General features: G+C 44.7%; 1 protein-coding gene across 8 annotated transcripts in view; it reads right to left on the minus strand.

Moving 5' to 3' along the window:
* Positions 1–1,182: 1,182 nt before the first annotated feature.
* The window catches only part of ENOX1 (ecto-NOX disulfide-thiol exchanger 1), a 279,910-nt gene continuing 259,006 nt past the window's right edge, over positions 1,183–22,086 (minus strand). For all 8 annotated transcript variants that reach the window (XM_083519375.1, XM_083519381.1, XM_083519380.1 and 5 more), the window contains 5 exons: positions 20,239–20,346; positions 13,503–13,562; positions 7,227–7,329; positions 4,580–4,665; positions 1,183–2,078 (listed from right to left, as the gene is read on the minus strand). In XM_083519375.1, coding sequence (XP_083375501.1) covers positions 1,947–2,078; positions 4,580–4,665; positions 7,227–7,329; positions 13,503–13,562; positions 20,239–20,346 — 489 coding nt within the window. In that variant the 3' untranslated portion in view covers positions 1,183–1,946. The remainder of the gene's footprint in view (positions 2,079–4,579; positions 4,666–7,226; positions 7,330–13,502; positions 13,563–20,238; positions 20,347–22,086) is intronic.

Genomic DNA, 22,086 nt, shown 5'->3' on the forward strand with positions numbered 1-22,086 from the left:
GTGAGGCCAAAATGCAGTAAATTTTCCATATGGACATTTTTCAAAATAGAAACTAACACATCCCTCTACTGTCAAAATTGCAACGAGAAACCGATGTAACTGGCTATCATAAGTTGTTCCCTATAATTTTAGCATGGAAATAACCATAAACAAACATGTTGGCAGACCTTTTGTAACGATCCTTTTGTTATAATCCACTGAGGGAAGGGGGGTCTTTCACTTCTAATTATTTTTGCAAAACAAGGTTCTACCTTTCAGTGAGACATCTCTCTCTCTCTCTCTCTCTCTCTCTCTCTCTCTGAAGGCCGTTCTAATACACTATACTTTCAGAAAAAGACAATTCTTACTTTAAGACAACAAATATATTTCTTTAGCCTACTTTGAAAAGGCTATAAACAACTATTGATGGTCTTCTAGGTATCCTGCATAATGTGGCAATGTACCGTATTTTTTGCTCTATAAGACTCATTTTTTCCCTCCTAAAAAGTAAGGGGAAATGTGTGTGCGTCTTATGGAGCGAATGCAGGCTGCACAGCTATCCCAGAATCCAGAACAGCAAGAGGGATTGCTGCTTTCACTGCGCAGTGATCCCTCTTGCTGTTCTGGCTTCTGAAATTCAGAATATTTTTTTTTTCTTGTTTTCCTCCTCCAAAAACTCGGTGCGTCTTGTGGTCTGGTGTGTCTTATAGAGCGAAAAATACGGTATATGCTTCATATTGTGTTTTTTTAAGTTAAAAAGGAAATCTGGATGATGAAGTTTTAAAGCAACATTGGTATTTGGCTGATTAAACCGTCTATGGCCTTTTAAACTGTGGGGATGGGTGGGTTACTATCCTGTTATTATGTTATGTATTTGTGTGTTTCTATGCTGTAAATTGCCCTGTAATCCTCGGATGAAGAGCAGCATATAAGTTAAATGAATGGTGAATGATAGATAAGATAGAATTTGTTCATTTCAGCAAAAAATAGGTAATGTGAAAGGCTCCTTTGGTGACCATTCTCAGTCCCCGGATCCAGTCTCACATTACTTTATTCTGTCCCTACTAGAACACAGACGTCTAACACACAGCATCAGAATGAATGGGAACTCTGGCTTCTGTTGCAGCAGAAGGCAGCAATGGTATTACACTGAACTGGGATTTTTAATAAGATGGGATCAAATAACAGCTCGTGAAAAAGCCATTATGGTAGAAGTCCTATTTATTGGGAAAAATTAATATATTTGCTATAAAATCCATAACAGTAATGCAACTGGATACTTATTTTTGGATGCAATAACCCTGAATGTTACATACCAAATACAATACAATAACACTGACTTCCTCCGTTATTTACATGTTTATGAAAATCGATATGCAATCTATGTTAAATGAACTTAGAACGGAGAATAGTTACAATAGAAAAATAATATTTTGGATAAAGCATTCTCAAGGAATCCAATCACATATTTTTTTTCAGGCCTCTAGCAATAAGGCAAAAGTCCCTGGTACAGGAGATAACTTAATTTACAAAATACAATAACCGTTGAGACACATTTTCAAGTTTGCTTTTGGTATACTTTCTCTTACTGTGAAATCACTTTTGTATTCTTACTAAACAGAAAGACTCTCAGGAATGGAACTTGAGGAAGATCTACTACATATTACATTTATATCGCTGAGCTTAGTAACCGAAAATTCTTCCCGTTTGCTCAGTGAGCTAATTTTGAGTTTTCATAGGAAACAGAACTGTCACATTTCAGAAGTCTTGTTCCCCCCCTCCCCTTTTTTATTGGAACTGGCACACAACTACATTTTCACAAGAGGACATCACAAATGCAACTAAAACCAGGCTTGGATTACTCTGGGAAGGTGTATGCCAAACCTAAGGGTTGCCCTTTAATACTTCCGCTCGCCCCTGCCATGCCCACCAGTCTCCCCCCGACACAGTTCCATTCCCGTCCACAGTCAAGTTGTTTTAATTCCTTCAAAGGCACAGAACTTCCATCTCTTCTCCAGTGTTGCTCCGACTCCAGAAAATTCTTGCTTAAACATGCGTGGAAGCCTCATCAAAAGCATTTCTATTTCATTTGCAGAGATCTAGGAAAAGGAAGAAAACACAGCAAAAGACATTCCATTTGCGATCTCAAATAATTGATGGATATGCTCAGATCCTGCCAGGGGTGGGCTCTCATGATCGTTTGTCTAGGGCAATTTATGCCATTAATTGATACGTCTCCCCCACCCATTAATTAAGGGATATCTCTTGTATTTCTCTTAGGAGATGTCTACGGAACGCTCTTGAGACAGGTCTAAATAAGAACTTCGGAGGTCATGAAAACCTGCCTCAGACAAGAGGCAAGGGTTGAAGCCCCCAAATTCTTCTGTAGCTCAGATGAAAACATTTGCAGTAGTCCTTGGGAAGAATACAAATTGTAAAGGCCACTGCGCCTTTCAGGTGGTGGTGGTGGTGAGGAACAGACTTCCCTCCTCTCTTCTCTCTACAAGTTGCTGTTGGCTTCTCCCACCGCTGGCCAGGTGTGTTTGGGAGAACAGGCAAAATAGTTTAAGAGATTAAGTACCTTTGGGCAGCTGAGAGCAGCAGAACTGCACCCACCCAGACTCTACAATCGTCATCTGAGGCCCTTCTCCATGTACCTTCTCAAGAGGTCCAGAGGGTGGCAACTTGAGAACAGGACTGCCCTTTGTGTGGCTCAACTTAGATATATTGCTGTCACAATTCATAGACTTCCAGGTACGCCTGAACCCAGAGAAGTTGGGGACCCTTGCCATAATGGCTGAGGCAGAGCTCTGTTTGCATCACCGACATTCTCTCATCTGCCCTCCTTGAATGCCCTCGGAAGAATTCGTGCAGAGAGGTGGGCAGTTCTGCAAATCACCCAGCGCAGATATTACTCTGATGCATTACACCTTAATTTTGAGTAAGATTGAAAGGGACCTTGTAGCCACGTTTGCTGCCTCTGACACATGGGAACCTTTTCCTGGCTGTCCTAGCCTGAACGCTCAGAAATTCCCGCCAGGAGAACACTGTTCAAAAGCTTTCGTGACATTTGCCGGTTCTGCCAGGGCTTAATGGCTGCACCTCCACTTTTATTTTGTTGTGAAATGCATATATTTTCCACCCATCACAACAGCAGCAAACAGTGCAGGGAAGAAGAAGAAGGGTTTGGATTTGATATCCCACTTTATCACTACCCCAAGGAGTCTCAAAGCGGCTAACAATCTCCTTTCCCTTCCTCCCCCACAACAAACACTCTGTGAGGTGAGTGAGACTAAGAGACTTCAGAGAAGTATGACTAGCCCAAGGTCACCCAGCAGCTGCATGTGGAGGAGCAAGCGAACCTAGTTCACCAGATCACAAGTGCACCACTCTTAACCACCACACCACACTGGCTCACTTGGCATTCATCTGTGAATGAACTAGGGATGGATTTAAGATCCCTGTCCTGGTAACAGTGGGGAAAGCTATTCCTGCTTGGAAGCACATATCTAAATTAGGTTGGTGTCTGAAGGGAGTGGAGCAACAGATATCCTGGTAACACTTTTGGTAGTCAAATCTTACCTAACTTGAGTCTAACAGGACTAGCCAACATGGTGCCATCCAATTGCTTTGGAGCACAACTCCCACAACCCCTGAGCTGGCTGAAACTGATGGGAGTTGTGCTTCATCGCATCAGCATGGCACCATGTTGGCTACTACTGTTAAAACGGATGGTGGCAAAATGGCAAGACTGGGAGAGGCAGCTGTCGGGGGGTTCCTCCCTTCCCTTCAGCAGGTAGTGTGGCTCATCCCCCTAGGGCAGGGGTCTGCAACCCGCGGCTCCGGAGCCGCATGTGGCTCTTTTACACCTTTGCCGCGGCTCCGGGGTGGATACTAGCGAGGGGAGGAGGCGCATTGTGCGCCCCAACACTCCCCACTGTGGCGGGCGCTGTACTGGCTGTGACGTCGCATGGGGGCAGTGCGTGCGTTAGTCATGCACCGTCCCGACGTCACCTTCCTGCCCGCCCGCCGGCTACATTGTAAGGGGCATGTACACTGGTCACTGCATTGAAAGGGGGCATGTACGCTGGTCACTGTTTTGAAGGGGAGTGAAGAACACACCAAAAAAAAGGTAACTTGTTAATTTAATGTTTATTTCTATGAGGAGGAGTAATTCTGAGGGGTCAAACAAAGAAATAATAAAAAAGTGACAAAAAAGTTATTTTTATAATGACGAGTTTTGCGGCTCCCAGGGCTTTTTTGTTCGGAAACGGGTCCAAGTGGCTCTTTTTGTCTTAAAGGTTGCAGACCCCTGCCCTAGGGGCAAGTTCACTGGGCAGCTGTGACAAATGTTTGGCTGGACTGTGTAGACAGATTGAATCATCTTAATGGTGCTCCTGGCTATGTATGTAAGGGTGCCCATTAATCAATTTGCTTTTACAGCAAAAACAGTAGAGAATGGGACTCAATACATCTTTTGGACAGTTCTTTGATCAAGAATGGCTAGGATTTCTGCCTCTGTCCTGCATCTGTTCCACACAGTTACACGCAATCTTTTATTTCTATAACCCCAAAACTGATAATAGTGAATTCAATTTACCCTGGAATCCAACTGCTGCATATAAGACCAAAGATATTCTATATTAGCTCCAAAAGGATGGACGTGAAGGAAGGTAGAGATGATACCTGTATTAAAGCAAACACAAAACTTGAACATTTCCTTAGGCAAAACAGAACATGGCTGTCAGGGCTGCCGCCCAGTCCCAGCTCACATAGGACCAAGTCAGCCAGCGTTCAGTTTCAAAGAGTCTTTATTGGATTACAGGTTCCATTTCCAAACTGCAATGTGCAGCCCTACTTCTTCTAGGTCAGAACGACGAAGACCCGTCTGAGTCTCCGCCTCTAGCGCACCAGCTTAATACCCTAGCCTTGCTCCACCTCCTGCGCCTTTCCTTCCGTCTCTGGGTCCTTCTGCCCCCCTGGGTCTCTCCCTTCCTACTCTCTTCTGACGCAGACCCCCCTGACCCTTCCGCCTCCTTGCGGCGGGCTTTGGGACCCGGCTCACTCTCTGGGCTGCTGACTGCGCCAGCTTCCGCTACATTTGAACTTGGCGCGCGCGCCCAACTCTCCACTTTCCTCTTGATCGTTTCATCGCTCCCCGAGGTGGGCGTGACTACTCCTGACTCATGCCCTCCCTCCTTCTGAAAGTCTCCGGAACCCGATATCTGGTCCCCTTTCTCCCCGCTGCTCCCGGCTGGGCACGTGGGTCCCGATCTCCAACTGCTGCTCTCTGATCCCTCTCTGGACCCTTCTTCCTGGGGTGTCCCCCTGCTCTCCCCCCTTGCTCTGGCTGCTGGCGCTCCCTTCTGGGAATCCTCGGACTCGCTAGACAGGCTCGGTGATCTCGGGTCATCATCCCCACTCATCCTTCCTTCGTATTCCTCCCCCTCGCTCTCTGTCTCCTCCCTTCTCTGCGTCTCTGCTCCTGAACCCCTGACAATGGCAAAACAAAATAAGGCTTGCATACGACCGTGCCTGCTTCTTACTAAAATTAGGTCACTTATATTTGCTAAACAATTAGGACGACCACATTTAAAAGCAATCACTCACTTTTCAACAATGACTGCAGTTCCCCAACAGCTGACCAAGATGAAGGGGAAGATTTCACCGCAAATACTTTCTGGAAGCATTTGTTTCAGCTCTCAGTTTAATGCTTAATTTGCCAATAAAAAATTGTAGGCATGGAAATGAGAATATTGTGCATTTTCTTCTTCAGTTGTTCTTGTCATGAAAATGTTGGATACCAAATGCATCCAAAATTGCACTGTCTTGAATTGCTCTAATAATTTCAGCATGGATTGTGTTTAATCCAGATTAGTGGGCAAACAGAAACATTTTTTCCAGGCGGGTTTCTATTTTTCCATTTTAAAACTACCCATTTTGTCTGTCTTATTTGTATTACTTATTCCTTAGTAAAAAGAAAGAAAAAGAAAAAAAGAATCACATCTTACCAGAAGAAGCTGGTAGTGTGTGCTTTCGTCCAGAGACTTCCTCTGTCTCCCTTTCTCTTTCTCCACATCAAATGATACAAGCTCAGTCCACATAAAATCTAGTTGCATCTTTTAGGTGCCACCAGATTATTGTCATGATGTTGCCTCAGACTAAAATGGCTACTCTTCCTGAATTATCTGACATTTAGTTCTGTGGCCAAAATGCTGGGATCTCTCTGACGCAAACTGGTTTTTCTTCTGGATTTCTTGTGAATGCATGTACACCTATTCTGCCTGGCTCCAAACTGCTGAGGACATACAAAGGGATGTTGTATGGGCAAGTTGGTGAAGAAGAGAGAGGACCTCAATTATTGAGCACTAGTAACAGAGTCAGCACTGTGGGTTAAATCACAGAGCCTAGGACTTGCCGATCAGAAGGTCAGTGGTTCGAATCCCCGCGACGGGGTGAGCTCCTGTTGCTCAGTCCTGGCTCCTGCCAACCTAGCAGTTCAAAAGCACATCAAAGTGCAAGCAGATTAATAGGTACCACTCCGGCGGGAAGGTAAACGGCATTTCCGTGCACTGCTCTGGTTTGCCAGAAGCGGCTTAGTCATGCTGGCCACATGACCTGGAAGCTGTACGCCAGCTCCCTCGGCCAGTAAAGCGAGATGAGCACCGCAACCCCAGAGTCGGTCACGACTGGACCTAATGGTCAGGGGTCCCTTTATCTTTACTTATCAGAGTCAGTAGAACAAGTTTTAGGTATGCACAAGCATTTTGTGGTTCTTAACCCACCTTTTTTAAAATCTAAAAGAGCCAGGGACAGGTTGTGTTTGAGAAGCCAAAGGGTATATGCAGAAAGAAAAGAAAGGAAAGGAAAGGAAAGAAGGAAGGAAGCAAAACTATTCTGCTGTCATTTTTCATTTGCCCAGTCTCCACTAAAACCTGAACTGCTGCTGCTGTAGGGTATACTTATCCTTTTAAAAAAAGCAATGGGTGAATCAAACTATTAGGACACACCTGCAACCTCTGCACTGATTGTGCCATTTCTACTGATCTAATTCTTTTACACTTATGCTCAATATTGCAACGATGCTTTCATTTGCAGTGTTATTCACCAAATGTATCTGGTCACAATGACATTCTTTGTCTCTCACACAATAAGACACGGTTTCAAGGCCGCTAATTCCTGCACAGCCACCCCTCGTTTGCTGCAGGCGATGTTATGATTCAGAAATGGAGCCCAGGTCACCTTACCTATCAACAGGGCCTCTTTTTCTGATTTTAGTGGCTGGCTTCGCTTCTCAGGATTTTTTTCTCTGTCTTGGCTGACCACTGGTACCGTCAACACATTGATTTCCTATAAAGTTTACAAACAAAACTAAATAAAAGAGGTGCTTATGTAGGATTTATCCATTTCAATAAGTATTGCTGGCATTTTTCATCTCAATAAAAAAAGATCATTACTTTAATTTACAACTACAGGAAAGATAATTATAAGTTATTGATCTGTTTCCGGAAGCTCTCTGTTCCCAATTGCAAACTAGGTCAGCTTTGTCTCTTCTTTTTTTTCTTTCTCGGAGGTGAGGAAGGAAAAGGTCCAGATTGTGTGATCGTCTCTTTAGGATTTGCTACCTTCCTCAGCAAAATTAGCTGATGATTTCACAATGGATGATTTCACAATCAAGGCAAGTAAAAATAATGTAATTCAATTTGTCTCATGCATTGCTCTTGCAGCAGCAAAACAATGCAGATTATTATCCACCCTGAAATCCTGCTGCCTTGGCTGAGGCAAGAGGTGTGTACAGCCAACGCAGGAATCCTGCATCGCCCCCATCCGCTGATGTCACCCATGTCGTCAGCTGATGGACTGGTGAGCATGGCTTGGGGAAAATGGCCTTACAGATCAAATTGGACTACCTAGCAGGCCACGACTGACCTATGGGCCAGATGATCTGCACCCCTGGCTTAAGCAGCTGCAATTGGAGCTACACTAAGAACAAGGAGCCACTGCAGCCAAGCCATCCTCAAATGGAGTATGAAGTAGCAGTAATAATAATAATTTATTATTGATATCCCACCCACCTGGCTGGGTTTCCCCAGCCACTCTGGGCGACTTCCAACTGAATATTAAAAACAATACAGCATCAGACATTAAAAGCTTCCCTAAACAGGGCTGCCTTCAGTTGTCTTTTAAAAGTAAAATAGTTGTTTATTGCCTTGACATCTGCTGGGAGGGCATTCCACAGGGCGGGCGCCACTACCGAGAAGGCCCTCTGCCTGGTTCCCTGTAACTTGGCTTCTCGCAGTTAGGGAAACCCCAGAAGGCCCTCGGCGCTGGACCTCAGTGTCCGGGCAGAACGATGGGGGTGGAGACGCTCCTTCAGGTATACAGGACCGAGGCCGTTTAGGGTTTTAAAGGTCAGCACCAACGTGACCTGGCTGTTGTGCTTTGCAATTTCTCCTACATGTGCTGTTTGGGGGTTGGTTACTTGCTCAGACTTGCCAGCAGAGCAACATCACAGGGGCCTGAGATCCACTCCAGGAGGCCTGAGAGTCCCCTTCTGTTTAGCTTTCCTTGCTGCAGAAGGCAACGGGTGAGAGGCTGCTTCAAACAATGTGAAAAGCAGCTAGCTGGAACCAATATTTCCATATGCAGCTGGCCAGCCATTCGTGAAATAGCTTCACAACTGTCAGGCAGAGCCTTGAACTTAAGTTATTCTTGCTCTGTTATGAATAATACGCAGCAGAGGCAAGCAAAGAACCCCGTTCCTGTTGCTCTGCTGCTCACGGACGCAGCATTACCATACGCTGAGCCCAATCCACCGGGAAGTTCTTTTGCACACCATTAAAATAAATAAGAGTTGTTCAAGGGAACCTATCTGTCATCTGTCTTTGCTCCCTTTGCTGCAGAGATAATATGGGCTTCCCCCCGCCCCAAACACTGAAGCACCTGTATTTGTAGAGATGGTCATAGCTTCAGAATTCCATAACAAACTGAATAAACTATAGCACCTCTGTTTGAAAAGCGTTCAGTTGAGAAAAGGCATTTACCAAAAGCTGTTTTTTCAAGAAAATGGCTCATATATATAACGACAGAATCAACAGGTTAAATCAGTGTTGATGTCTAGGATAGTCTATATTACATTTTTTTAAAAAACAGTTTTGAAACTTGTTTAGTTTGCAAGGTTCCCGTTTACAGCATCTTGGGAACTGTAGTCCTATAAAAGGGCCAGAAATCTCTAATTTACAAGCATCTCTATAAATCTCTAATTTATAGACTGCATTGTAAAAAATGTTGCCCGAACACAGGATATCCCAATGTGGTCAGAAATAATCAAAGAAAAGGCAGTCCAAGATGGGTGGGAGTTTATTAAAGGTGAAATATCGAAGGCCCACAAGAAAGAAAAGTGGGAGGCATCTAAAGAAACCGGTGTGGCTGTATGAGGAAGAGGAGCGGACTTGGGTCTCAAATTTCAGTGGACCCTGTGCAAGGCTAAAATTCAGTGCCCCTTCCCACCTCTTGCCTTCCATTCTACTCAGTTCACTACATCACAGTTACAACATCCTGCACCCGACCCTTCCCCCCAGCTTGGACTGCAAAGAACATGGCAGTAGGTTAAGCATTTTGCCGGTCACTATATGGGACGCGGGTGGCGCTGTGAGTTAAACCACAGAGCCTAGGACTTGCCGATCAGAAGGTCGGTGGTTCGAATCCCTGCCACGGGGTGAGCTCCCATTGCTCGGTCCCTGCTCCTGCCAACCTAGCAGTTCAATAGCACATCAAAGTGCAAGTAGACAAATAGGTACTGCTCTGGCAGGAAGGTAAACGGCATTTCCGTGCACTGCTCTGGTTCACCAGAAGCGGCTTAGTCATGCTGGCCACATGACCCGGAAGCTGTACGCCGGCTCCCTCGGCCAGTAAAGCGAGATGAACTTGCAACCCCAGAGTCGGTCACAACTGGATCTAATGGTCAGGGGTCCCTTTACCTTTACCTTTATGGCTGCTGGGCAGTGTTGGGCTCGATCGGTCACAACTTGAGCCAACTGGATCAAAGCTTTCAACACAACCAGCTCGTGTCCAGATTGACTTAATTCATCATGTGGCTCCTCTCAGAACAAACCATGATCATTGCCAGAGCCTCCACATTTTTACTTGGGGTGTTTTAGAAATTACTGTCAAACTAGCAAACATTTTAGTTTTGCCTTATCAATGTTCCACCTTGCTAGAACCTGTGGTGTGAAAATGAAGGTAGAAATACAGAGATTCAAAGATTCCTCTTTTCTTTACTACAGTATTCCTCAACCTTTTTAAAACTCAGGACCCCCTTCTAACCCAAACATGCATTTAGGAGACTCATTTCTCAATATTTTCCCATGTATTTGCATGGTGGTAGTGCTCCTGGTGTGACCCACCTTGGATCTGGCCGTGATGCGCTAGGGGCTCCCGACCTGCCAGATGAAACTGTGCTGGACCATATTATACATAAAAGCTTATTATTGTTTTATCTGTTCCTTGTCTCTCATCATGGGGAACCAGAACCACCACAACACTCTAATCTAAAACTACAGATGTCAAAATTGATCATGAAACAAAACAAATAGAGCATGAAATAGTCTAGATGAAGGATTTTTATATCAAATGAAAAACTCTGGCACCAAAGGCAAGAAGAGAAAGAGACAGAACTTCCTGTACCCACAGCCCTTTGCTATATACTAAAATCCTCTCAGTCAAGGTGGCCTCTCATACTGTCCGACTACAATGCCCAAATGGCCATGTTGGTTGTGACTGAGGAACACTGGGATCCAACAATATCTGGGGAGCTTCTTCTTCTTCTTTGGTGATCCCTCGTAGCCGAGTAAGATTGTCTTCCATCAACACGGTTTTAACAATGAGTCCGTAAGTGACTGTGAAGGTCAATTCTGGATCCATACATCCTTCCAAAGTGGGAACATTGGTTTCCTGGTGGGAGTTGATCACGGTGTAGATTTGCCAAGCATGCCTTCCTCTTAGCACGTTTCTCCCTTGCGTCCTGAGTTTGAGTATCTTCAAAGTTCATGACACCTTTGGTAAAGGCTGTTCTCTAACTGGAGCGCTCAAGGGCCAGTGTTTCCCAGTTATTTATACTACATTTTTTTAGATTTGCCTGCTCTGAGATGTTGCGCTGCTGGCTCTCAGCACCAAACAACCACCAAACAAGGAAAGGACATACAAACCATTTCCCTTTCCACTTTGCCTAGACTTGGGGTAGGGTAATGGAGCAAATCGGTCCAGCAGAAGCGAAAGGGCAATAGCATCTCCCCTGACAACTATGTGCTTCCCTAAAGAAGCCTGTCTCATTTGCCTGCAATCTTATTTTATTTTTTTAAACAGGAAAAGGAACAAGGATGATTGCCCTGCAAAGATGCTTTCCAAGGCCAGCTCCAAGCTAGGAGGAGCTTCACGGGTCCTGAGGAGGATTAGTTTCTGCACAGCAACGCTAAAAGATCAGCATTTCTTGCAGTTCATCTTTGTTGTGCACACGGTGACAGTTTGGCTGTCAGCCCTGTCTGGAATGCACTTCTTTATACTAGTTTAAGTAACACCCTCTCACAGATATTTTAAAATATGGGACAGGCATCTCTGCATTTCTTTGCCAACACCACACGGATCTTGCGCTGAATATGAGGGTATTTGCTAAATCCAACTTGTCAACTGTATCAAATAGGTACTAATCCCATTAAATGCATCAGAGACCGCTAATAACCAAGCACGAGCCACCAAATCCTTCCCTCTCAGGGCATTTTGATCTGCTCAGATTTAGAGACTAGCCACGAGGGGAAAAGAACTGTAAACTTTCCTTAGTAATAAATGTACTTTTGAAAGCTTTCCCCCCAAAAGTCACTGTTGCATATTAACTAACCACCATTTTAGAAGAAGTATTAATCTTGAAATGCTCTTTACAGGGCTCTCATCCATCAATGATGCTCATTACTGTAGCAAATGAAACCTTCAGCATTATTTATTATTAATATTATTATTGGAGCCTATGTCCCCTATTTCTCAGTTATAGTTCTCTGGAACCACTTCTAAATCTGCAACAAAGCACTTTCTCTTTAGAGTGCAAAGGCAGAAAATGCTGTGGAGCTAAGCAGGAGAGAGATTGTGCCCCAGACCCACAGCCCTCTTCTTCCCAGCTCCTAGATGAAGGAAGACCTGAAGGAGCGTCTCCACTCCCATCGTTCAGCCTGTAAACTGAGGTCCAGCTCCGAGGGCCTTCTGGGGGTTCCCTCACTGCAAGAAGTGAGGTTACAGGGAACCAGGCAGAGGGCCTTCTCGGTAGTGGCGCCCGCCCTGTGGAATGCCCTCCCACCAGATGTCAAAAAGAAAAACAACCACCAGACTTTTAGAAGACATCTGAAGGCAGCCCTGTTTAGGGAAGTTTTTCATGTTTGATTCTATTTTTAATATTCTGTTGGGAGCTGCCCAGAGTGGCTGGGGAAACCCAGCCAGATGGGGGTATAAATATCATCATCATCATCATCATCATCATTCCTACAAGAGAAGGATGAAGGGTTTGAGATGGCCAGATTTTTTTGTCTTCTTCAGGGACTATGGGTGCTACTGCAGAGCTATCATGTTCATCTGTGACTTGCTGACAAGCCCAGACACAGTCTCCTGGAAGAGAGTGCCACTCGTCTTCACTCTTGCTTTCCTCAGTCCTTGTCACATGGGGAGCAGCTGAAGGAAGAAATGGGAAGCAGGAATCCCCCTGCGCAGAAAATCAGGTATGGATGGCAAGCAACTCAGCTCAGGGTCTTTAGAAAACAAATTTTAAGGGTAGAACTGCATGTTGCATCTATATGTAACAAAATCAATCCTTTTCCTGGGAAAGGCAGATTTGGGGAGAGGGATTTGGAATGGAGAAGGGGAAGACATCCCAGCACATCTCTGCTCCCAATGGCTTCCACAAGCCATTTTCTGCTCTGCCATTTGTTGCTTTAGATTTGTAAGTGTTCTTGCCTGTATTTCATTACTATATTATTGTTTTTACTGCATTATTGTAAGCTGCCCTCAGAAAGTTGTGAGAGATGAGATATAAATTGTTAAAACGTAACAGAATAATTAAAATGTAACTCGGTCCTGAAACTTCACTGCTACTACGAGGTCTAGAAAGCTGCTTTGGGGGGTGTGAGAATTAAAGAGGGGACCCTAGGATTCTGAAAACTCATTGTTGAAAGCTGCAGGTTTTTGTTTTTTTTCATTCTTCACAATTCTTCTAGGTCCCATACATTTTTCAGTAGTGAAAAACAAGAAAGCTTTGTTGTGATGAATGCTACAGAGCAGGGCAGCCATTTCTTACCAGAGACGTGTTAATTCCAAAAGGCAGATTGGGGAATTCAGTTCATTTGTCTTGAAATAAGCATGCTTGGAAGTGAACCTATGATTCCAAGGAAAGGCAGATATTTCCCTAGCTCAATGCAGTTACTTTTATTTCAGAGCGCAAATAGTAAGCATGGGATCTTGACAAAGAAATACAAAGTTGCACCTACATTTGCCTGAGATTCGTCACGACCATTAGTTTCTGCAAACTCCTTGGTGTTTTTTTTTAACTGTGAAGACAAAAAAATAAAAAAAAAAAATATTTTTTTTACTGGAGTATTTCACATACTTATCGTTGATTTATTTGGAGCACTGCTTTTTATAAGGCTCCCAATGAGCAAAACAGATGGAACATATAGTTTCAGCTTTTGCTGGAACTAGTTTGAAGCCAATAGGTTAGCTGAAAATAAAAACAATAAAAGGAAGCAAATTCTGAGACAGGATCATTATTTTTTAAATAATAAGATTAGAAAGCAGTCTCAGGGCATAAAAAGTATGTAAAATTGGCTTTTATGAGTAATAAATGATTGCATTTTCCATCCCTCTTGCTGTTAATTTGAAACTTTGCTGTGGTTGCAAGTTGCTGCTTGCTAAATTGCAGTTAGCTAATGATTACTTTTGAGCAATATATTTTGGCTGGTTCAAAAGGCTGACATGCCACGAGAGGCTTCCTTCTCAGGGGAACATCTGCAGGAAGAAAGAACAGCTCATTTAGATCCCAAACGGTTGCAAACAAAATGATCTCTCAGATTCCATGTGACTACAAGACGTTGAGAGAGAAAGTGAGAGAGGGAAATCTTTCTAAGTACAGTGGTACTTTGGGTTACATACGCTTCAGGTTACAGACTCCGCTAACCCAGAAATAGTACCTTGCTTCAGGATGAGAACAGAAATCACTAGGCGGTGACACAGCAGCAGCGGCAGACCCCATTAGCTAAAGTGGCGCTTCAGGTTAAGAACAGTTTCAGGTTAAGAACTGACCTCCAGAACAAATTAAGTTCTTAACCCGAGGTACCACTGTATAAAAGAAAACACAACACTACACCATGGAAGCAGGGTAGCCATTCAGGGAAGGCAAAAGGGCAGGGATGGGGATGTTGTAGCCTTCCAGATACAGTGGTACCTCGGGTTAAGTACTTAATTCGTTCCGGAGGCCCGTTCTTAACCTGAATCTGTTCTTAACCTGAAGCACCACTTTAGCTAATGGGGCCTCCCGCTGTTGCCGCGCTGCCGGAGCACGATTTCTGTTCTCATCCTGAAGCAAAGTTCTTAACCCGAGGTACTATTTCTGGGTTAGCAGAGTGTGTAACCTGAAGCGTCTGTACCCTGAAGCATCTGTAACCCGAGGTACCACTGTACTGCTGGACTCCAGCAGCCCCAGCCAGCACGGCCAATGATCATGGATGAGGAAGATTTTGTGATTTTGTATATTGTTTTTCTCTCTAGTTGGCTGAAGACCCACTTCTAGTCAGTGGCGGAGAGCGGGGGGGGGCGGTACTGGCGTGCGTCCTGGGGGCGTGGCACCAAGTGCGGGCGGGGGGGATGGACTACCACTGGGATCACACTGCCGGGGGCGGTGCGCTCCCCCCGCACTCCTCTTCCTCTGCCAGTGCTGGTAGTCCATCCTGCAGAATATCTAGGTGGTCAGCCTCCCTAGCTGCTGCTGGGCCCTCCTACCAGTGTATTAGCTTACCAGATAAGCTGGTAAATCCTGTTAGAAGAAGAAGAAGAAGAAGAAGAAGAAGAAGAAGAAGAAGAAGAAGAAGAAGAAGAATAGTAGTAGTAGTAGTAGTAGTAGTAGTAGTAGTTTGAATTTGATATCCCGCCTTTCACTCCCCTTCAGGAGTCTCAAAGCGGCTAACATTCTCCTTTCCCTTCCTCCCCCACAACAAACACTCTGTGAGGTGAGTGGGGCTGAGAGACTTCAGAGAAGTGTGACTGGCCCAAGGTCACCCAGCAGCTGCATGTGGAGGAGCGGAGACGCGAACCCGGTTTCCCAGATTACGTGACTACCGCTCTTAACCCTTACACCACACTGGCTCTCTGTTAGAGTTCTCCTGGAGGCCAACCTTGTGACCTGATGGGCTAGCAGCTCCTGCTCAGTCCTCAAGTGGTCAGTTTCAGGAAGTTTGGAATCTGGTGCTGGATGCGGAGGTGGAGAAATGCTATACAGCCCTAACCTTCACTAGGTCTGCATACTAAAAATGTCCAGCCCATCTTGGGGCTATTAGGATTGTCTGGGTAAGTAGTTTGGGTAAGTATATATGGGAGCGCAAAATATCGTCTGAAGCTCAACATCAAAAAAATGAAGATTATGGCCACTGGTCCCATCACCTCCTGGCAAATAGAAGGGGAAGAAGTGGAGGCAGTGAGAGATTTTGCTTCCTTGGGCTCCGTGAACACCGCAGATGGTGACAGCAGCCGCGAAATTAAAAGACGCCTGCTTCTTGGGAGAAGAGCAATGACAAACCTAGACAGCATCTTAAAAAGTAAAGACATCACCTTGCCGACAAAGGTCCGTATAGTAAAAGCTATGGTTTTCCCAGTAGTGATGTATGGAAGTGAGAGCTGGACCATAAAGAAGGCTGATTGCTGAAGAATTGATGCTTTTGAATTATGGTGCTGGAGGAGACTCTTGAGAGTCCCATGGACTGCAAGAAGATCAAACCTACCCATTCTGAAGGAAATCAGCCCTGAGTGCTCACTGGAAGGACAGATCCTGAAGCTGAGGCTCCAATACTTTGGCCACCTCATGAGAAGAGAAGACTCCCTGGAAAAGACCCTGATGTTGGTAAAGATGGAGGGCACAAGGAGAAGGGGACGACAGAGGATGAGATGGTTGGATAGTGTTCTCGAAGCTACCAGCATGAGTTTGACCAAACTGCGGGAGGCAGTGGAAGACAGGAGTGCCTGGCATGCTCTGGTCCATGGGGTCACGAAGAGTTGGACACGACTAAACGACTAAACAACAACAAACAACAAGTATATATGGGAGAACATGCCCTTTCAGGTAACCTGGTCTCAAGCTGTTTAGGGCTTTAAGGTTTTTCCGCAGCTTAAATTTGGTGGCAGTCCAGTAATCAACTGGGAGCCAGTGCTGGTGAAAAGCACAAGTGCCATATAGTCAAAACACCCATCCCAGCTAATAATCTTGAATCCCTGTTCTAGACCAATGTCAGTTTCTGGACCATTTATATAGGTGGCCCCATGTACAATGTGTTGCAGTAGTCTAGATAGTTGGCCAAGCTGTCTCCTTCCAAGAAAGGTCCCAGCTGGCATATTAACCAAAGAAAAGAAAAGGCACTTCAGTGCTGGATCAATACTTACTTACCCCCAGACTGTTTATTCTAACAAATGGATTGTATAATGAATGTGGTTTTAACCAACGGATTACAAAACAATTGAGATCCTTAACAAGAAGAATGAATGGATAACCATTAAAAAATATTGCATACCTTGTAGTTAAATATGTGCAAGAATGTCCCTGCCTAAATCTGTGGAATATTAGATAGTAAAAAAAAGTTCATCGCTGCAGATGCTCCGATTTCCGTATTAGGAACGGCATCGTTGCAAGAGTCCACTAAGCCTCGCTGAGAGCACGTGTGAAAGTCCTCGGCTGCGTCATTAAGGCAAGTTATCAAACATGGTCCCTTGTTTAATTCAGGCAGCTGCTTAATCTCTCGATAATCAAGAATGAATTAACTTCAATTAGATTCCAAAATTACGAAGCTTTATCAGCTTCAGTTAAAATGGCTCCAACTACAATGACATAATGTTTAACTCCCAGCCCTTTTCTATGCAGGCAATTTCTCAGTTGACCAATTACAACTTGCCTGAAACCACAGCTATATGGTGAGGCAATGAGGTTGCCTAAAGGAAGTGCAGTTTCTGGCCTTCCTTGCTGTCTTAAAAAATCTGTCGTCTCTTTCCTCAAGCTTTGGAAATAGTCAACACACCTTGCAGAGCTCTTGTTACGTTGTTCAGTGCCTGTAACCGGCAAGATTTGTGTTGACCCACTTAAGACTTCAACACCTGCAACGAACAACTTACATTGATCTCAGATTAACAAGCCAGGAGAAGAATGTTTAGGGGTTGCCATCCTCTCCTCTGGGGAGGGAGATGGGCATGTGTTTCCCCCTGGGGTTGGCACACAAAACATGAAAATCTCGGGAAAGGAATATCTCAGGAAAGGAAAGGAAAAGACTTTGCTCATGTGCTCAAGACATCGATTCCATAAAACATATTTTGCTGCACTGTGCGAAATACGAGCAAGCCAGGGCTGAACGGATATTACCCTTGCTGGTACCTTTCCCGGGAAAATCAGAGGCTCACTATGTCAGGTTCCTATTGGAAGACCAGACAAATGCTAGAACATTAGAAATGCAAAGTTTTTATCGGTGGTTGCAAGAACCAATGATCCCTATCTTTTGAACAAAATGCTTGTTTAACCCGGAGGTAGGCTGTATGAATTGTGCATTGCTTTGTAACGATTTGTTGGGTCTCTGGACTGTAATAAAGATTGATGATGATATTAAATTACAATATTTTTGATTGTGGGACCATCACAGAGTGTGTCATCTAAAAGTTTAAGGTGTGCAGCAAAGGGCTTGAAAGGTGACAGGACAAACTTGAGTTGGATTTTACGCTGGGAAATAGAGGGCCTTCCATGCGAGGGACATGGTTGCCAGGTAAACATTGTTTGGCTTCTGAAATGCTGAAAGTAATCAGTAGCCTGAGTTCTGGCACCAAACTGGCAAAGACGCAGCTGCCTTTCATTGCTAGCCAAAACACCTTTTGCAAATGACTACCTCTTCCCAGCATAAAATGAGGGATTTCTGTTGAGTCTTTGTGAACCAGGCAGCCATATTTGGTCCCTACCCTAAAGCAGTGGGTGGGATCCATTATTGACAATGGAATGTACTGAACCTTTTCTCTTCCACAATGTACCTTCCTGGACTCTTGTCACCCCACACATTTTTCTTCTGGCATGGCTCACATAATGGAAGTGGGCCAGACTAGTGAAAGTTGCCTGAAGGAGGCACATTTTGTTTTTATTTTTTAAAATACCTGTCACCCAGATTTAGGGTGGGGCAGACACATTTATACACATGGCAGGCTATCCCTTCCCTGGCTAGTCTGACCGTCTTGGAGAGAGAAAAGAATATGGACAATGGCAATCTTGACAATACAGTGGTGCCTCGCAAGACGAATGCCTCGCAAGACGGAAAACTCACTAGACGAAAGTGTTTTTGGTTTTTTGAGTTGCTTCGCAAGACGATTTTCCCTATGGGCTTGCTTCGCAAGACGGAAACGTCTTGCAAGTTTGTTTCCTTTTTCTTAACACCGTTAATACAGTTGCGACTTGACTTCGAGGAGCAACTCATAGCACGCGGTGTGGTAGCCTTTTTTGAGGTTTTTGAAGACTTTGGTGATTTTTGAAGCTTTTCCAAAACTTTTCCGACACCGTGCTTCGCAAGCCGAAAAAACCGCAAGACGAAAAAACTCGCGGAACGAATTAATTTCGTCTTGCGAGGCACCACTGTATAAGCACTTCTAAACTTCCAACACCAATATAGCACATGAACATAGTACAGTGGTACCTCAGGTTAAGAACTTAATTCGTTCTGGAAGTCCGTTCTTAACCTGAAACTGTTCTTAACCTGAGGTACCACTTTAGCTAATGGGGCCTCCCACTGCCGCCGCCACACAATTTCTGTTCTCATCCTGAAGCAAAGTTCTTAACCTGAGGTACTATTTCTGGGTTAGTGGAGTCTGTAACCTGAAGCGTCTATAACCTGGGGTACCACTGTACGTAACTGTGTCCAATACTTTATTCCAGAATCATTAGGTTATCCCCTTACTACAGACTTAACTGGTCAGAGGCCTGGAAACGATGCCTTATGAGGAACGGCTAAGGGAGCTGGGCATGTTTAGCCTGAAGAAGAGGAGGTTAAGGAGTGATATGATAGCCATGTTCAAATATATAAAAGGATGTCACATAGAGGAGGGAGAAAGGTTGTTTTCTGCTGCTCCAGAGAAGCGGACACGGAGCAATGGATCCAAACTACAAGAAAGAAGATTCCACCTAAACATTAGGAAGAACTTCCTGACAGTAAGAGCTGTTCGACAGTGGGATTTGCTGCCAAGGAGTGTGGTGGAGTCTCCTACTTTGGAGGTCTTTAAGCAGAGGCTTGACAACCATATGTCAGGAGTGCTCTGATGGTGTTTCCTGCTTGGCAGGGGGTTGGACTCGATGGCCCTTGTGGTCTCTTCCAACTCTATGATTCTATGATTCTAACTATCTCACCCTGGAGCATGCTTTTCAGCATCATACAGCATCAAAGAAAACTGTCTCCAACAGAATCCTTAAGTTTATAAGAGGCTTGCTTCCTGCCACTGTTGGGGAAGTGTAGAGAAACACTGGGGATCTTTTGCTGTCATCATGATTCACTCTCCTGCACGCATGCATCTGCATGAATGAGACAGGAGATGCTAAACTCATTTTACCCGCTACTGGTCTTCAAAGAAATGGCTGTTTTATTTGAAATACGTTTGCTTTTCCGGCATATTTAGCTTTCCCCAAATCCATTTGTCTTCAGATAGAAAAACACTCAGGCATTGCTGGTATCTGTGCGGAGGAAAATGTGCTACAAGGGATGAGATTAAAGATCTCCCGCTGCCACAGAGGCAGGGCTCCATTATGCCTTGACACCGTCTTCTTCAACTCTCCTGTGTGCTCCTTTAAAACCAGTTATATATGCAAACAACTGTAAGGACATGGATCGTATGTGATTAACAAGAGAGAGACAATGAAATCTGTGTTGCACTAATTTCAAGTGCTACTGGGCCAGGTTTTCAGTACCGAGGCACAATGAACCCAACTCTGCAAACAGAGCTCACACTCACCTGGTCCTGGAGAATTTTCAGTATCGTCTGGGTGTGTGTGTGCTCTTCTTTCGCTTGCTCAAGTTCTGACTTTTTATTGTTTAATTCTTCCTGGATTTTCAACAATTGCTGCACGGGAAAAATAAAAAAAGATGTTTCTGATTACTGATGCCTGAGCCTGTGAATAAATATTCACGATTGCAGAGTCTCATGCAAGCAACACTGTTCATTTTCTGTTTTTATTGCTGTGACTGTTGTGTCTAAGCTGAACAAGACATAAATTATCTCTGTCTGCATTTTCTGCCACTCAGCAGAGAAAGGCACTTCTCTTAATGTAACAAACAGCTTAACCACACATTAGAACACAAACTCTTGGTTGGATATGCCATCTGCAGAGAAGCTGTCACATCCATCCGAGCCAAAGCCTTATTTGTAGAGACTCTGGTTTTAATAATACCGAGGTAAACACTTCAGCCCCTAAATAATTTACTAATGCAGTCCTTTAATATAATTAGTCACTGGGCCACAGCCACCTCATTCTGCCCAAAGCCATAATCTGAAATGCATCAATTGCATCTGAAATGCAACATTTGGGACCGCCTCTCCTGGTATGTCCCGCAGAGGACCCTAAGGTCCATAATAGCTTGAAGGTCCCAGGCCCTAAGGAAGCCAGATTATCCTCCTCCAGGGCCAGGGCTTTTTCAGTGACGGCTCCAACCTGGTGGAATGCTCTGTCTCATGAGACCAGGGCCCTGCAGGACTTGATCTCCTTCCGCAGGGCCTGTAAGACAGAGCTATTCCACCTGGCCATCAATTTGAATTAGCCGGATCCTCTATTCCCTTTCCCCTTTCCTCTTCTATGAAGAAACGCTTTCTGGGACCCCACATTTAAATTCTTCCCTGGTCTCCTTGCTGGCCCTAGTAGGACCAACTTGGCCAGTTAGCCCTGGTGATCATTCAATGTCTACTGACTGGGGTTCCCCCTCCCCCAGAAAATGTCCCCTGAATTTTTGAATTTTATTGATATTGATGCTGCATTTTATGTTGTATTCCATGCTGTTTTATGCTGTTTTTAAGTCACATTTTAATCAATGTTTTATATTTGCTGTTAGCCGCCCGGAGCCCTTTTTTTAAACCGGGAAGGGCGGGGTATAACTAAATTGTTATTATTATTATATTTATTATCAATGCCGAGTTGCCAAGAAGGCAAATGTGGCTTTTCTTCCCGAGCTGCTATTGAGAACAAAGCCTGCAAAAAAGGAAACTGCTGCTGGGAATTATCCAAAAATCGGATGACTGATGATGGTCTCTATGTGGGAACTCTTAAGCTTTCTAAAAAGGGCGTCATATTGACCAGTCCAGTATGGAACTACATAATAGGATGAAGGCAGACTTTTAGCACGTGGTTTCCCTGAAAGCACATTCCTCAGCCCACAATGGTATTCTAACGAGGGGGGCAGTATGTGCCTGGGCAGTGATGGCAAAGTGGAGGATGCCAGGGTGTCCCAGTGAATGTAGTCACAGGCATAGAGAAATACACACTGAGGATGGTAGGACCAGATTTGGAGAAAGGTTGGGCATCTCAAGGCCACGGGGATCTTGGGAACCCAGGAGTTATTGGGTTGCCCTGCCAGCCAGAGCTCCACCTTGATGGTGCTGCTTGTGCCATTTGAACATGGATGAAGCAGCCAACTTGTGTGTATTGCAAAGACCCATGTAGATATGGGGTGTATGGGGTGTTAGCAGAAGGGGTAGTACCTCTGGCAGGGGGCCCATGCTCCATCTGGGGTAGTTTATCCACTTTTGGTCCCTCCACTCACCTCTCACCTGTGGCTCCTAGAAGCTGTCAGCATGCGATAGCAGCCACAC

Source organism: Podarcis liolepis, assembly GCF_965112155.1.
Source record: "Podarcis liolepis genome assembly, chromosome: 8".
Classification (NCBI taxonomy): Eukaryota; Metazoa; Chordata; class Lepidosauria; order Squamata; family Lacertidae; genus Podarcis; species Podarcis liolepis.